This window comes from Rhynchophorus ferrugineus, unplaced genomic scaffold (assembly GCF_030347505.1).
Source record: "Rhynchophorus ferrugineus isolate W39M unplaced genomic scaffold, kcgeb_rfMv2 rfM10, whole genome shotgun sequence".
Taxonomy (NCBI): domain Eukaryota; kingdom Metazoa; phylum Arthropoda; class Insecta; order Coleoptera; family Curculionidae; genus Rhynchophorus; species Rhynchophorus ferrugineus.
The window spans coordinates 15,194,663-15,210,437 of record NW_027472589.1 but is presented as its reverse complement, the minus strand read 5'-3'; the positions used below and the strand labels follow the sequence as shown (position 1 = coordinate 15,210,437).

The 15,775-nt window shown below is 33.0% G+C and overlaps 2 protein-coding genes across 3 annotated transcripts in view; one reads left to right on the top strand and one right to left on the bottom strand.

Annotated features, from left to right (window-relative positions):
- Window positions 1-15,775, bottom strand: part of LOC143204166 (uncharacterized) — a 243,729-nt gene that overhangs the window by 140,722 nt on the left and 87,232 nt on the right. The window lies entirely within an intron of this gene.
- Window positions 1-15,775, top strand: part of LOC143204174 (dual specificity protein phosphatase 22) — a 63,675-nt gene that overhangs the window by 35,289 nt on the left and 12,611 nt on the right. For both annotated transcript variants that reach the window (XM_076416654.1, XM_076416657.1), the window contains exons 2-3: window positions 219-335; window positions 13,887-14,011. In XM_076416654.1, the coding sequence (XP_076272769.1) occupies window positions 219-335; window positions 13,887-14,011 (242 nt within the window). The remainder of the gene's footprint in view (window positions 1-218; window positions 336-13,886; window positions 14,012-15,775) is intronic.

The following is a 15,775-nucleotide window of genomic DNA, read 5'->3' as shown; positions in this document are numbered from 1 at the left end:
GTTGCCAGCGACGGAATACGGGGCGGGTTAATGGCCCAACTGCTGGAAAAAAGGGAAAAATATATTTTAATGGATTTCTGTTATGCTAATTCGCCGACGCGGTAACAGAACTCTGATTAATATCGATAATGACACTGCTTTTTCTCTCTGTTATTGATTACCCAGTAGTATAAATAATTCTGAAGTTTTTTTCTGATGGTTTTGTTCCTTTGTTCCAGGTCTTACCAGGCCTGTATGTCGGGAATTACAGAGACTCCAAGGATTCCTCACAACTTGCGAAATATAACATCACCCATATCCTTGCCATCCATGATACAGCTCGCAGAATACATTCAGTAAGTTAAATTTATCGACTACCGAGAATAAAAATATGCTGGTGAATTTCTTCTGGTGAATTTCTTCAAAATGTTTAATAGGGAATAATGAGTGTTAAATTCATTTAATATATTATTACTAGTCGTTTCCAATTAACCTACAACTTGTATTTTTAATAATTGTAATCTAGGTATATATCTAGGGGGAACCATCGGCCCCCTTTTAGTCTCTAGTGTAAAATAATGTTTATGTATTAACATTTATGTTTTTCTAATAAATGTACATCACTACACTACATCACACAAGATCAAATTGATTGATTATTTGAGCCTGTGTCCTGTTGTGGTATTATCCAAGAGTTGCAGAACTTCGATATTGACATGAGAATTGAGTCTTCTCTCCCTTGATTTCCTGAACTTACAGTCGGTATCTGTACGTCTCGGTGTAAGTAATCAGTCCTGCGGTATCTGGATGTATCTATAATGCTTCTCAGGACTTTGTTCTGGAAACGTATATTGTATTTATACTAGTTTTCGCTGAACATCCGGATAACTGAATTCTGTATATCCATATAGGTCTCAATACTTGCTTGTATGATAGCAATTTATTATGTGCTGATAATTGTGATTTTCTTTCAATTAACCAATATATTTTTCCATTCCCAGATATTTAGCATCGTTGCTGTATGCAATGATAGTATTATTTATTGTTATTGGCGCGTATGCAGTCTCAGTTTGCTCTCGTTAATTTTTATTTTCCAGGTTTGGGTCAAATTATTTATATTGTTACTAATCTGTTATAATTTTTGTGTGGCTTCTTGGCTATTGTTTTTGAAAGTAAGAATCGCAGTATTATCAGCAAATATAGATATCGTGATATTTTCTACGTTTGGTACACACATGGCTACAGTAGGTAAAGAAATGTCCCAATACATTTCCTTGTGATACACCTGATTTAGTTTCTTTTACTGTAGAGTACACTTCCTCTTGTTTGACTGGGGTTGTTTCGGGGTGTTGTTTTGGTAACATTTTCTGTAGCTTATCAACAAGGCCGTCATGTCGTATTTTATCGAAGGCTTGCGATATGTGTAGGATTTTTCATTTATTTATTTTTATCTGTTTTCAGAAAAGTTATTGTATTTTTGGTTTAAAGTATTTTTTTCTAGATAGTCAGCAAAAGTACCTGGTCAATTGTTGAATATTTGTTAATAAACCCGAACCGATGTGTAGGTATTAGGTTTCTTTTCTCTAAAATCGGTTATATTATTTTCAACAATTTTTAATTTTTTAACAAGAATATCTTATATATTACTAGTATCAGATAGGTCTATCGGCTTTTTCCATTTGGTGATTTTTCAGGTTTTGGGATAATGAATGAATGAAATACTGTATATCTTCTGTTTTTGCAGCAATTGTCCTGTTATTAACTCATAACCTTGTCATGTCTTTGGATTAATGCCACTTTTGATGACTAGGCTTACTTATTTCGACGCGTGTAATTGAATTATCGAATGTTTGTAAAAAAAAAACAATTTCCCTGAACATTCGTAAAATAATTTATTTGACTTTTTGGTACGACTGTTAAAGATAGTTTACACTAAAAGAAAGATAGGTTAATTTGAAAGAAAACGCAATTATCAGCATATAATAAAGATAACGTTATTTTTTATACACAGTATAAGTTCGAAACAAATTCAAATAAAACCTGCTGATTACAAAAAAATAATTGTTTAGGTCAGGTATCGTTGAAGGAGGTCCCCCAGGACCTTTATTAGAATGGTTTTAGGAAGGTCTTTAGACGTTATAGTGCTGATGTCAAACTGCGTAAAATAGATCTTAAACTTGAGGAAATTGTTCTCCGTTCACCTTTTCTTTCCGATACACATTTCTAATTTAACTCCTTTTCAAAGTTAATGAAGGTTCAGTTTTCCATTAGCCCATTCTATTATTTATTGTTTCCTACCTAAATTATGCATTCTTTACATCGGAATAACAGGATTGATGATGTTTTTTTTTTTAGTATTAGCTGATTTGTTTTGTTCTTTTATATAACACTCAATCTTTGTTTACGTAGTCATAACTTAATGTGACACAATTATAACTGTGACAATATATAACTTTGATCTTAACATTTATTCTGATTCTGCGTAATGTGTATATCAATTACCGCTAGTTACAAATTAAATATATATCCAATGCCCCCATATTCCAAAATGTCAATTTTAAACCGATTTCGATAACGAATATACAAACTTGTTAAACTCCAACGATTTAACGATGACTTTAGATCCAATACCGATTAAAGATTCAGAAGCATCAATTGGATTTTCTTGGGAATAAATAAATATGGATGATCTTGTTTTATAAATAAATAAAAACAATTATGGATGATTCAGAACTTTGCTAATGACATATGATTATTAATATATAATACATTTAAAAATACTTATATTAGAATTGTGATTTAGCTTTGGTGGATTTATAGCTAGCCTAGCTTACATTGATATTGATATCAACTCTATACCCATATTTATATTGTCATGTAATTTCGTTGAAGAGTAAATAACATGTGTTCCTTAGCTCTAAAAATATTCTATTACGTTACAAGTTAACAAAGAACAATTTGAGGGTCTTTTCCTAGTTAAAATATAAAAATGTGGTGTTGAAGGTTTAAAGATCGAGTTTTTCTGTGAATGTACGGAGAATATGTTCGGTTGACAAGAACATTTATTTAATGTTTTTAGACTTGACATAACTCATAAAAAGCTCGTCAATCAAAGTTTAAGTCAAATGAACCCATAACCTCTTTTGTCATCGACAGCAATTGATAGATAATTAATTTGATGACTTTTGATTAATTTGAATGAATTTACATAACCTTTTAATAGAATTAATTTACCAGATCTTACCTATTCTGACATAGATTCGTTTTTTATACGCGGTTATACCGTATGGTCTGGTTGAGCAATATTATTACTGGAAAAAATAAATTCGTTTTCTTATTTTTGAAGGTAAACTTATTTATATTAATTTCAAGCATTAATCAATTATATATGCTATTATGCTGTTATACTTAGAGACCTATTACTGCTACACTGGTAAAACCATAAAACCACGACTATAGATTTTTGGAAAAAAATCTGAATTAAGTGTTTTTTTCAAGGTTCTTTTAAAGCTAGTTCAATACTATTAACATAGTCTTGCAAATACCGTGGCAGTCTAATGGTATTAGGTAGGTGCATTAAAGCTTGCTAGATAATATCTCATAATATTTGCTGATTACCAATAATTCTCAAACACAAAGATGCGCGTAGTCTACACTTAACGAAAGAAGGACGAAGCATCGTGGTTGTTTTGGTATCGGATCTTATGTAAATGGTTCAAACTTGTCTTATAATCAATATTTAATTTTGTAGAAGAAAGATTTGTAGTTGCAAGATGAAATATTCTTATTGATCTATAGTCTACTTTCATATATATTAAAGTATGTGATTAATTTTTTCAACCACTGCACAGCCAGTACTAGGTTTATATTTAATTGACTTATTTGCGATTAATTTGTTGATATTATATGAAGTCATTTATTGAGAATATATTATGATTATTTAATTAATACATTGTTACTAGTCGTTTCCGTCTAACCTACAATTTGTCTTTATGCTAACTTAAATCTAGGTATATAACTAGGAGGACCCATCGGCCCTAACCGTGGTGAAATAATGTTTATACATGTCACTGCTGAATTTTTTAATATATGCACCTCACTACACAACACTACACAAGATCAGATGGTTTGATTCTTTTGAGTCTGTGTCCTGTCCTGGTGGTATCCAAAAGTTGCAATATTTCAATATCAGTATGAGAATGGAGGCTTTCCTCATGCCCCCTTGCAATTCTCTTGATTTCTTGACTGACTGTGGGTATCTGAAGGTCTCGATGTAGGTAATCAGTCCTATACTATTTGGGTGCGCCCACAATACCTCTCAGGACTTTGTTCTGAAAATTTTGTATTTTATTAATATTACTCTTTGTAGAACATCCCCACAATTGAACTCCGTATGTCCATATAGGTTTCAATATTTGTTTATATAATAGAAATTTATTATGTACTGATAATTGTGATTTTCTTCCAATTAGCCAGTACATTTTCCTATATTTCAATTCCAGTTCTTTTCTTTTCTTCTTTATATGTTCCTTCCAGCGATGTTTTGCATCGAGATTCATTCCGAGATATTTAGCGTTATTGCTATATGGAATGATAGTGTTATTTAATGTTATTGGTGCTTGTACGGTCTGTTTATAGGTGAACTACACATGTACAGATTTACTTTCATTAATTCTTATTTTCCAAGCTTGTGTCCAATTATTTTTATTGTCACTTGCGTGTTGTAATTTTCGTGAGGCTTCTTCACTATTGTCTCCGACAGCTGGAATCGCAGTATCATCAGCAAATGTAGCCATCGTGATTTTCCATTTGTGGTATATAACAAGTGTAAAGTAGATAAAGAATTGGTCCCAATACACTTCCTTGTGGTACGGTACACCTGCTTTAGCTTCTTTTATTGTAGAGTAAACTTCTTCTTGCTTGACGCTAAATATTCTGGTTGTAATGTATGATTTTAATAGTTCGGTGTATTGTTTTGGTAGCATTTTCTGTAGTTTATGAACAATGCCTTCATGCCAAACCTTATCGAAGGCTTGTGCTACATCTAAGAATATAGCTGATCATACTTTTTGACTTTATAACAGAATGATATAGAAGCATGAAGGACAAAGAAATAACACTGCTGTTTGTGAAAGAATAATGTTAAAAACAAAATATAGATTATTGCCCCATGAGAATATATATCATGTGTGTTTGTTGTCAATATATAGTGGATGTATATTAGGCCATTAAGTAGTTCTTAAAATTAATTGATTCTGTATTTTACATATCAATTATTTATTAATTATATATTAATTGTACGCATATCCGGAATGTATCTGTATTTAATTTATTGGTATTTATCAATTCTTCTATCAAGAACAATGGAACGACATAAAAACAAGAAAAACAAAGAAATAACACCGTATTTTCCGAGCCTTGGGACGACGGAATTATGCTAGATTAAGAAGAAAAACAAGCTATATTTCGAGTTATATCTCTTTTCAGATACATCCCGTCTTTGAGTCATAAATATTTGGTCTGGGATAAAAGTTTTTGCATGCTTGGTTCCGTATCGAGAGCTTTTTTTATACCATATAATGCCTATGTTATAAATCTAGTCACTAATGGTAAAAAAAACATATTTAATATTATTCTAGTTATATAAGTAATGTATATTCCATATAAATATTAATTTTGGATTGAATATTCTGTTAAAGGATATAAAATCACCGCATTATCAACTTATTTCATTTAACTAATTGAGAAAAAAAAGGAATAGAAACAACAAGACGTTAGGGTAATTGAAAATCGATAATGCTGTTTCTGATGATTCAAGGTCTATTAAAAATGAACAAAGGAAAATCCAACAAAATCAGAATTTAATAATGTTATAACTATTCTGAAATCAAAACGAATACGTGTAAGCATCAAGACTACAATAACGCATTCAAAATAATTTTACCAATAACAATGGATTTCTGCACAAAACTACTTTCTAGATATTCTCTATTCAATTGAAGCAGTTGTCAGATTCTTAACAATTAAGAACCTTTGTTGTAATCTCTTGTATTTTGCACATACAGGCTCTTAGTTAGAACTGATTGAGAAGAGGTTTTAGAAAAGTTTGGATACTGATATAGAATTTTGTGGTGGTGATAAAACTATATTCCAACACCCTCCGAAGTGTTTATGAAGAACGTGGAAATGAGACTTCAAAGACAAGCTCAAGAGGAGTCAAGCCAAGTCGAGATGTGTAGACAAGATTTTAGCGTTACGTCTAATAGAGGAACATATACGATTGTTGTTTTTATTGATTTTCGATCTACTTTTGACTATATTCATTGGCCTGGACAGCTTTGAAAGTTAAACATGTTCCTCTAAAAACTATTAAACTTCTTTAGGGGTCTTAGGATGGTTCCAACGGTTGTGTGCGGGTGCGAAATGATTTGTCGAATTTTTTGAATTTCGAGCGGGTGTTATGTTACTTATGATGTTACAAATACCTTGACTGGTCTGATGTTCGTTGATGATAGCGCAATATTCTCTGATACAGTTGAGGTTTCTAGCATTCTTGATGATATAGTTGGCATTGCAGTGCCATATGGCTTGAAAATTAATGAAGAAAAGATCAAAGTATTGACAGTGGACGGAGAGCTTGATATTGTAAATCTCAATGAGATCCAACTGAAGCAAGTGCAGGAGTTCAATAATTTCGGGTCAGTAATATCGGAAAAGAAAGTAGTATATACCGGCGAAGTAATAAGCTAAATCGGCCAGGCGGCAGGAATTTTTGGTTCTCTAAGATGGTGCGCGTGGAAGAGAAGAAATATTACAATAAATACTAGATTCCGGCTCTTTAGAATAGACGATACAACAGCTCCAAAAGGGACACGGATCAAGACCATAGGAAGTGATTTGAAAAATAGGAGACAGATATTGTATGAGGTCAGAACAGCTGAGGGTAACCGCTCAACTGTGGCGAGATATCAGCAGTGTATTGGTTGAGAGGTAGACACCACCACTGTCCCTCAAGAACTCTCTAGGGATTAATGATGATGAGCTTGTACCCAAAAGTACGGATTTGTTGTTCAAGAGTTGTTTCTACTATTTTCTATTTATATGTTACTGTCATTCTCTCTATTTCAAATATTTTGCTTAGTACTTAGTATGAGATCTGTAGAACTGTGGAGCTATAATTTTAAAGAATACAAAAATCGAGTTAAATATGAACAAAATTGATTATTAAACAAATTATTTTCTTATCGGTTTGAATATTATTTGAGAAGAAACTGGTTGGTTATTGATAAATTGAGCTGTTATATAACACTCTTTGGATATCTCGTCTTTAACACAGGCACAAGAGATATCCATCATCTAATCCATTCCCAGGTGGTTCCATGTACCATCACCAGTTATGATTTGTAGGTGATATTGAGGACCTAACGCGTATTCATATTATTAATAAAGTCTTATTTCTTGAACGTTCTGCTCTCTCTGGTAACTTGCTAAGCTCACTAAATAACAGAAATTTAATAATTAACAATAGGGATTAAATATTTCAACAAAAAAAGAAACAGTACTTATCTACATAGTACAGATATAAGCATCTGCTTAAAGTTATATAAAATTGTACTGGTTATTCTAAGGGTAACTTTAACTAGATCTGCCATCAACGAGAGTAATTAATCAGTCTATTATTTCGATTTGGACTTATGGAGTGCAAATATGGGGGTGCAATAAGTCATCAAGTCGACTAGTACTTTGAGAAGCCAAAAGAATATTCCTCTATTAATAACCAACCGAGAGCTGCAAATTACATATAATTACGAAGTTATACATGATTATACCATAATACAGGAAATATTGTTAAAACACACCAATGTAGAAACAATGCAATTTACGAAGCGAATCAAATCACATGAACTTGGATATGGTGTATAAGTGTTACTCTTTTAATTTGAAAAATAGCTTTTGGTGTTTTTATCCAGTACCCTTCTTGTTGGTGACTTAATCCAAGTAGTACAAAACTAAAGCATATATAATAAAAGATGTCAAACAATATAACCGCCATAGCCTGTCAAGATCGATGCGTCCTTACTGAAAACCCGTATATTAAGATATGAAGTTTATTTTTAAGTTTATGAGTTTCACTTTATTATACTGGGTGTACCGGAAAGTCATTTTTTAAACATAATTTTCAAGAAAATGGAAAAATGTATTTATTCAAAGTATTGACCATGTGATTCCATACATCTTGCCCATCCCAAAAATACCGTTTATCTTTTTGAACGAAGCCATTCAGGGCTCGACCCTTTTCTAACTTCTTCGAAATTGGCAAATATAGGAAATCCGCAAGCTCCACTTACATTAATACATAATTAGTTGATAGTCGGACGGGACAATTTCTGGAGAATGCGGCGGTTGCGATATTATGTCCTATCTTAGTGTTTCCAATGCTTCCTTCACTGGTTTTGCTTTATGAGACGGTGCGTTATCGAGCTGTAAATACACTTCAGGCACATTTCGGACATTTTTCGAGTAATGTATGGTTCAAATTGATCATTTATTGTTGCTAGCGATCAGTATTAATTGTTTCGATAGTTTCAACAGTTCGTAATACACCACGCCACTTTGGTCCCACCAAACGCAGAGCATTATCTTGCGACCAAAACGACTTGGCTTTAGAGTGGATGGCTTCGTCAGATGATAACCGTGATTTTCAAAAGGATTTCCAAAATAAATCTCCTTTTCCACTTTTCATCGCTCGTCTATATTAGATGCAGAAAGGACTTCCTCATACCTTTGAAGCAGCATTTTACAGACGATTTTTCGATGTTCCATTTGCCTGTCACTTAGTTGAGTGACACCCATCTTCCCATTTTTACAATTTTTGCCATTGCTTGTAATCGGTAGCTAAATATTTCTTGAGCCACATTTAATGCTTTTGTCAATTTTTCTACCACAACGTTTTTTATCTTTCACATAAAAATCGATCGAAGTTTGATGTCAGTAGAACAAAATTATAAGTGTCAAACCATAACATCGCCTAGCAACATTTGTTATAAAAACTGGCAATAACTTTTCGGTACACCTTTTCTATTAATACAATTTGCATTATATATGGTAGCGGTGCAACGCATTTCAGTATTATGAAATGAAAAACAAGAACATGTATTAGTGTTAAGTTTTGCTATTTTCTCATAAATATTCTTTGGAATATCTATTATGGTTTCTTGCGAGTATTTGTAGTATTTGAGAATATCTCGTTGATATTTAATAATATTTAAATCAGAATATAAAGTGGTCAGCCAAATCGCGTTATCTATATTCTTTGTAAGCATAGCATTGAAATGTTGTTTTGGCAACATGTGCCCTAATATAATGGTTTTTAACAGACGTTTTTCATACTCAATAGCCGAAAATATTTTTCAATGATTTAAAAAAAAATTAACCATTGAAGAAGCTTATTAAATTGGCAGAATGTGTTTTTGTTGTTGTTGCTATACTAACATATTGATTAAAATTGTTTGTGATCGTTATTTTGTTCGAGCGTACATAAGTATATGTCCTCGTTCAGGTAGCGTTTTGTATCCCCCTGTCTCCTAGTATAATGTTACTACATTAGCCGATGTATGTCCAGAATATGGGCTACATATTCTGCTCTAGTCTCGTTAGCTAACCTAATAATTCAAACAACAGCTGACACATCTGGATATACCATTATCAACAGAAAACACCGAACCGGTACATAATAATGCACTATATCATTTATTCTAATATAGTAAAATGAAAGGGCCATTCTACTAACCACTAATCTGATGGCATTATCGTACAGTTATGAAACATTTTTTAATAAAATATCCCAGACGTTACGTTAATATGAGAAACTAGGCCTTATTGAAATATGCAACATTTTCTAAATTCTTGTGAGTTTAATCTAAATAGAGCATATTTTATGGTATTATTATATAATTGTAATTACTCTAAAATAAGATCCTTTAACTTGTTCGTAATAAAATACATTACAAGAAGACTTACATGAAAGGGGTTTGTCAAAAACATCTCTCTAAAAACAACAAGGATTAAATTAGTAAAAAGGTACATTTAAACCTGAGTAGAGTAATTATACAGCGAGCTTAATGTAGCTAAAGTACAGAGTAAACGGTAATAAAACCATAATATCAAAAAGTATTCCAAGGATTTGGAATAGGTATGTTTGATTTTCGTCTCCTTTATCTCTGCTTTCGGTATGCTTGTGTTTGTAGTTCTATCGTTTTACTTGCTGTTAATATTGATATCACCGATTATAACGACATTTCACTCCATTTTTGTGAAACCATATTCCACTAGTTTCACTTTTATTATTGATAGATTAGCAAATTCAGAAAGAATTTTCGAAATTTATTTAAACCTTTTATATTGATAGTAATGTTTCAAATTCCTAACATAAAATGCTACCTCTTTTAAGGTATCTTAGAAAAATATTCAACAAGAGCTCGAAATCCAAAATATTTTAATGCCTGGCAAAAAATATGCGAACCATTCTGTGATGAAACAAGAAGTTGAGTAAAATAAAACTTTTAGATTATTTATACATTCTAACACTTAATCAAATAAATCAACAATATATCAAATCATAATCAAAATAATATCAAAAAGAACATATAATTATAAAATTGTATTTATTATTTTTTATTAAAAAAATTATTTGAAATTTTAGTATTGTAATAGCAATTAATAAAGATAAAGGTTTAGTGCTTTCGGTAAAATGCAGAGATCGAAATAATAGAGAGTGACATAAAACACAAACATTGAACATTGAATCATAATTTATTAAAAACGAATGAACTAGAAAGAAAGGCTATAGTAGCAATTGAAATACTATCGGGTTATTTAAATTATCTGCTGATATTTACCAAAAAATATCAGCCTATAAGGGAGACAAAACAACTAAAGATGGGTATATAATTAAAATCGATTCATAGTATTCAGTCAAATATGAAATCAAGTCTCAAGAGAGAACATATAACGTAGATTTTAAATAAAAAATGCGAGAATAATTGTAGAATAGAGTGCGTAATATTTATGTACATTCATACGTTTGTAATTGACCAGAATATTTAATGAAAAATAAGTGATGTAAGCATGATCATATAGTTAGTATGACCAAAATTGAGAACTAGCTCCATTGCAAATAATATAGCATTAGTGGAGAGCATGTAACAGGTCAATCGAAACGATAGACCGGGGACTATCGTAGTAAAACACGTTTTTCGGAATTTTTTTTATTCGACATAACTCCCTTCAAGGGTGATACACTGATTATAGCGACCCTTCAACTTTTCGATACCATTTTTGTAGTACGATTTGTCCTTTGCTTCAAAATAAACCTCAGTTCACCTCTTCATTCGATCAAAATTTCTTCCCAGCGAGCATTCTTTTGAGATCTGAGAATAGGAAATAGTCACTGGGGGCCCGATTTGGAGAATACGGTGGATGGAATTCGTCCTTCAAACGGTACAATAACGATATGTAATAATCTTTGTTGATGGTCCTTCCTTTTTCTAGATAGTCAATGAAAATTATTCCATGCGCATCCCAAAATACAGACGCCATAACCTTGCCAGCCGACTGTTGCTTTTTCCCACGCTTTGAAGCGGCTTCATCGTGTGCAGTCCACTCGGATGACTGCCGATTGGACTTCTGAGTGAAATGATGGAGCCATGTTTCATCCATTGTCGCATATCGACGTAAAAACTCGGGTTTATTACGCTTGATCATCTTCAAACACTGCCCCAAATCATCAACTCGTCGTTGTTTTTGGTCAAAAGTGAGCTCGCGTGGCACCTACTTTGCACAGAGCTTTCTCATACCCAAATATTCGTGAATGATCTGTACGGTCAATTTCAATTTACGGTCATTCAAAATCATTTTGTGGATTTTTAAATGATTTCGTCGGTAACAACCTCTTTTGAGCGTTCACTACGTTCACCGTCTTCGGTACTCATTTCCTGGGGTAGTGTCCGGAAACACAGCATCAAGCCAAGTTTTTTTACAATAACAAAAGTTGCTTCACTCAAAATGCTATAATTCACAAACTAACGATCCGATAGCTGTCAAATTACAATGCCGGCTAACTAAAAAAACATGTGGATTTAATTCTAGTAGTGCCATCTATGTGTCAGACCGGAGACTTTTCAATTGACCTATTAACTATTATGGGTGTGTAATTGAGTGTGGTTTAAGACCTTACTAATATATGTATTATACATAAGTATTATAATATTAAATAAACTATATTTGCTTACAGTTTTGTTTGATTATTTTATTTACATCAACTAAATATTATTTTTAATGATAAATACTAAGTAAATAGCTAGATATTATATTTTTTCTCTATATAATTCAAAATAATATTTAGGTAGAATATATAAAAGAAACCGCCAAAGCAATTTGATGTGCAAAGTGCATGTTTACTTCGAACTAATAACTACAAAGACTTCATGATATCAATGGGGTCTAGAGCACTTACAATTTAGCGGAATATTTTACACTGGTACTTTGAATCACACTCACAGGTTCCCTGAGGATATCGCGTTGAATTAGATTATAATACGAGGGTTGCTATTTGTATTAGTTCGAGGCAAAAAATAGCTTAAAAACATTGGAAACGCTTTTGAATCGTTATATGCGGGAATAAAAGAAATCGTTTAGTGCCAAATCAGGAATGTACGGAGAATGACTATACAATTCGACCTTTTGGCCAGTCAAATAGATGGTTGTTTCAACAACCGATATGCAGGAGTGGTTTTTCATTCTTTAACAAGAAGCACATCTGGTAAACAAATGGTTGTGTATCATTCCTGCTACGAGTACCGTCTTGAGCTTTTGTTAAGCTATACGAGATCCAACGTAAACTAATTCATTTCACAGCTAAATGTTCATGCAATGTCTTATTGATGCGCGTCAAAGTAATACTTAAGGAGGACTCAAGCTGATGGTAAGCCACATGATGATCTTGTAATATCACCTCTTGCACCGCATCAATGCTTACTGGTACTACAACAGATTTTGGACGGTCTTTATCCCAGAGTGAACTGGGGTTTTGATTGAATTTATCAAGCAAGATTTCACAGTGGCCGAGGAAGGGGCTTCACTGCTAAAAGTCGGAGCAAATTGTCGTCGATGTCTTTTTTAACCAATGTCAAAAGTAATTGTTGTAAAAATGTCCAATGATTAACTCTATTTTTTCATTCAAACAACATTTTCAAGTCACCGTAAACAACACAGGTTGGTTACATACACAAGTTCTGCTCAAATGACGAAACGTTCTGAGGAAGATTATGGTTATAAAGGTAAAATTTCCACTTGGAAACGTCAGGTGGAGTCTAAGAACACTTATTGCCAAGGCTCGAAATATAATTAGCAACCCACGTAGATTAGTTTGCAATTTATTTTGGATTTTAGTCATTATAATTAATAATAAGTGATTATTAATATATTTGGATTTGGCAGTATAAACATCATTAATGATGCCAAGCCAAATAACAAGAAAACATTGACTCAACAATATTTACCACATGAAGTTTAAAACCCTTCATAGTGTAATGTTAGAAATTTAATAAAAACTAACTCAATCTACTTCAGAATTGAATTAAAAAGCACATACGGACGAAAACATTTGATCCATTTTATTCCCCTCTATCATCCCGTTCGGGTATCGTCATGTTTGAGTAATAAATCACTTTTGCTGAGCATACGTAACGTGTCTGCCAGCGGTCGCTGCAGTTCACCGTCTCTAACATTGAATATCGATTGTCCGTTAGTATATTATATTTATAGACGGGCCGATAAGTCCTGGCTATAAAGATTAATTGTTTTAACGGTTAGCCGCGACCCTCTGATCCATTTCCCGTCTTTTGCAGGACAAGCACTATCTGTGCGTCATGGCGTCCGACACACCCGATCAGAACCTGACCCAGTATTTCTCACTCTGTAATGATTTCATACACGCCGCGAGGCTACGCGACGGAAACGTCCTGATACATTGGTAAGTCATGTACATTAAGGTTTTTTCTTTATTTGTCTGTTTTCTGTTGTTGGTGGTAATAGTCATAAAGAATAAATTAGAATAATCCCTAATATACTGACATATGCAAAATATTTCCGTACTTTTCTTATTGAAAATATAGCAAGTAAGCACATATCGGTTTTGTTGATGTGCCAAGTTTGAAAAACGATAAATTTGGCTTTGGATTATCGTGGTATCTCAACTTTACATCACCGGTATCAATGTCATGTAACAATTCAGGCAATGAAGAACATATTGGGCACATAAATAGTACTTGGACATTATACCACATAAAAAACTACATCAAAATAATTTCCCGAAGTTTCTGTTTTATCTCTTCACACTTGAGTATCGAATGAGATACCTATAGAACAGAGGGAGTGGTTACCAGCGATCAGCAGGCATCAGTTTCATGGTCAACAAAAGATAATTCTAATGTAGCTGCTTTCTGTTCAGCCCAAATCAATCACGTAGCTGTGCATATAACCCATGACAGGGTGAGAACACATATTGTATCTATTTATTCTGGCTGGAGATTCCAATGCACAGACTCACGTTTAGCGAGAACTACCTGGGTTATAGAATAGTTTGGCCATAGAGCAATGAATGACGATGTTTTACGTTTATTCTGATCTCCAAATGTGCTAGAATACCATCCAAAGTACCGACTGAAATGGTGAAATATAAGAGGATTAAGTTTACCAACAACAACATTCAAAAAGTATATAAAATCTTCGCAAAGTAACACTATGAGCATCTTGAACGATGGAGGGAGTTCTTCATAAAGCTTTACATTCCATCTAAATCTAGTTAATAATGGATGAATTACAAACGGGAATAAAATCATTAAAGTGTGGTAAGACTGTTGGAGTAGGTCAAGTCATAGCAAAAATAATCAAGGTTGTTGGGGAGACGTTGTTTCAACGGCTTCACGTGCTGCTCACATAAATTTGGTGGTTGAAAAGAGTATCCCCACTTCCTATAGGAAAAAAAACGACCGTAATATTACATTTTTCAATTTGATTGGGAAGCATTAATGCCACTAATTCCACAAATTCATACCAAACTATCGGAACATAATATATAATATATCCACTCGGAACATAATAACTTTGCAATTATACCTGAATTTAAATATTCAATAACAGGGTTTCAAAAAGTATGTTAATCGTCTATCGTTACATTAAAAATATATTTATCGTGATTGGCAATATATTTTTTATATATATATTTTAAAGTCTCCCTTTACCAACTGTGGGTTTATCTGGACAAGGGCCTAAAGTTTAACGTGGGCTTCGCACCACGGTCATCAGCATTAAGCCTACCGACTGGCGAGTGACCAACATTAGAAATCATCTCAGAAAACATCCGGTCTTACCCAGCCTGGTTATTGGCGTGACTGGTATCATTTTCCTTGTCGGATTTTACACTCTTGCCTAGAACATTCACAAATTTTAAACAATCACAAACATAAATTTACGACCATGTCCCAGCAGGATTCGAACCCGTGGCTATCGTAACAGTAGGACTGTCCTATCGCCTTTACCACTGCGCCACCAAGCCGGCTAGCAATATTAATTATTAAGAGTCATTACCTAACATGAGTAGTTAGTTAAGTATTTGAGTGATGAAAGTAAGGTACATAATAAAAGGACACACACATTTTTAAGGTCAATAAACATAAAAAGTTTCTATATGATGTGTTATTCTATTTTAATATATTCTTCATATTTCAAAAGAAAA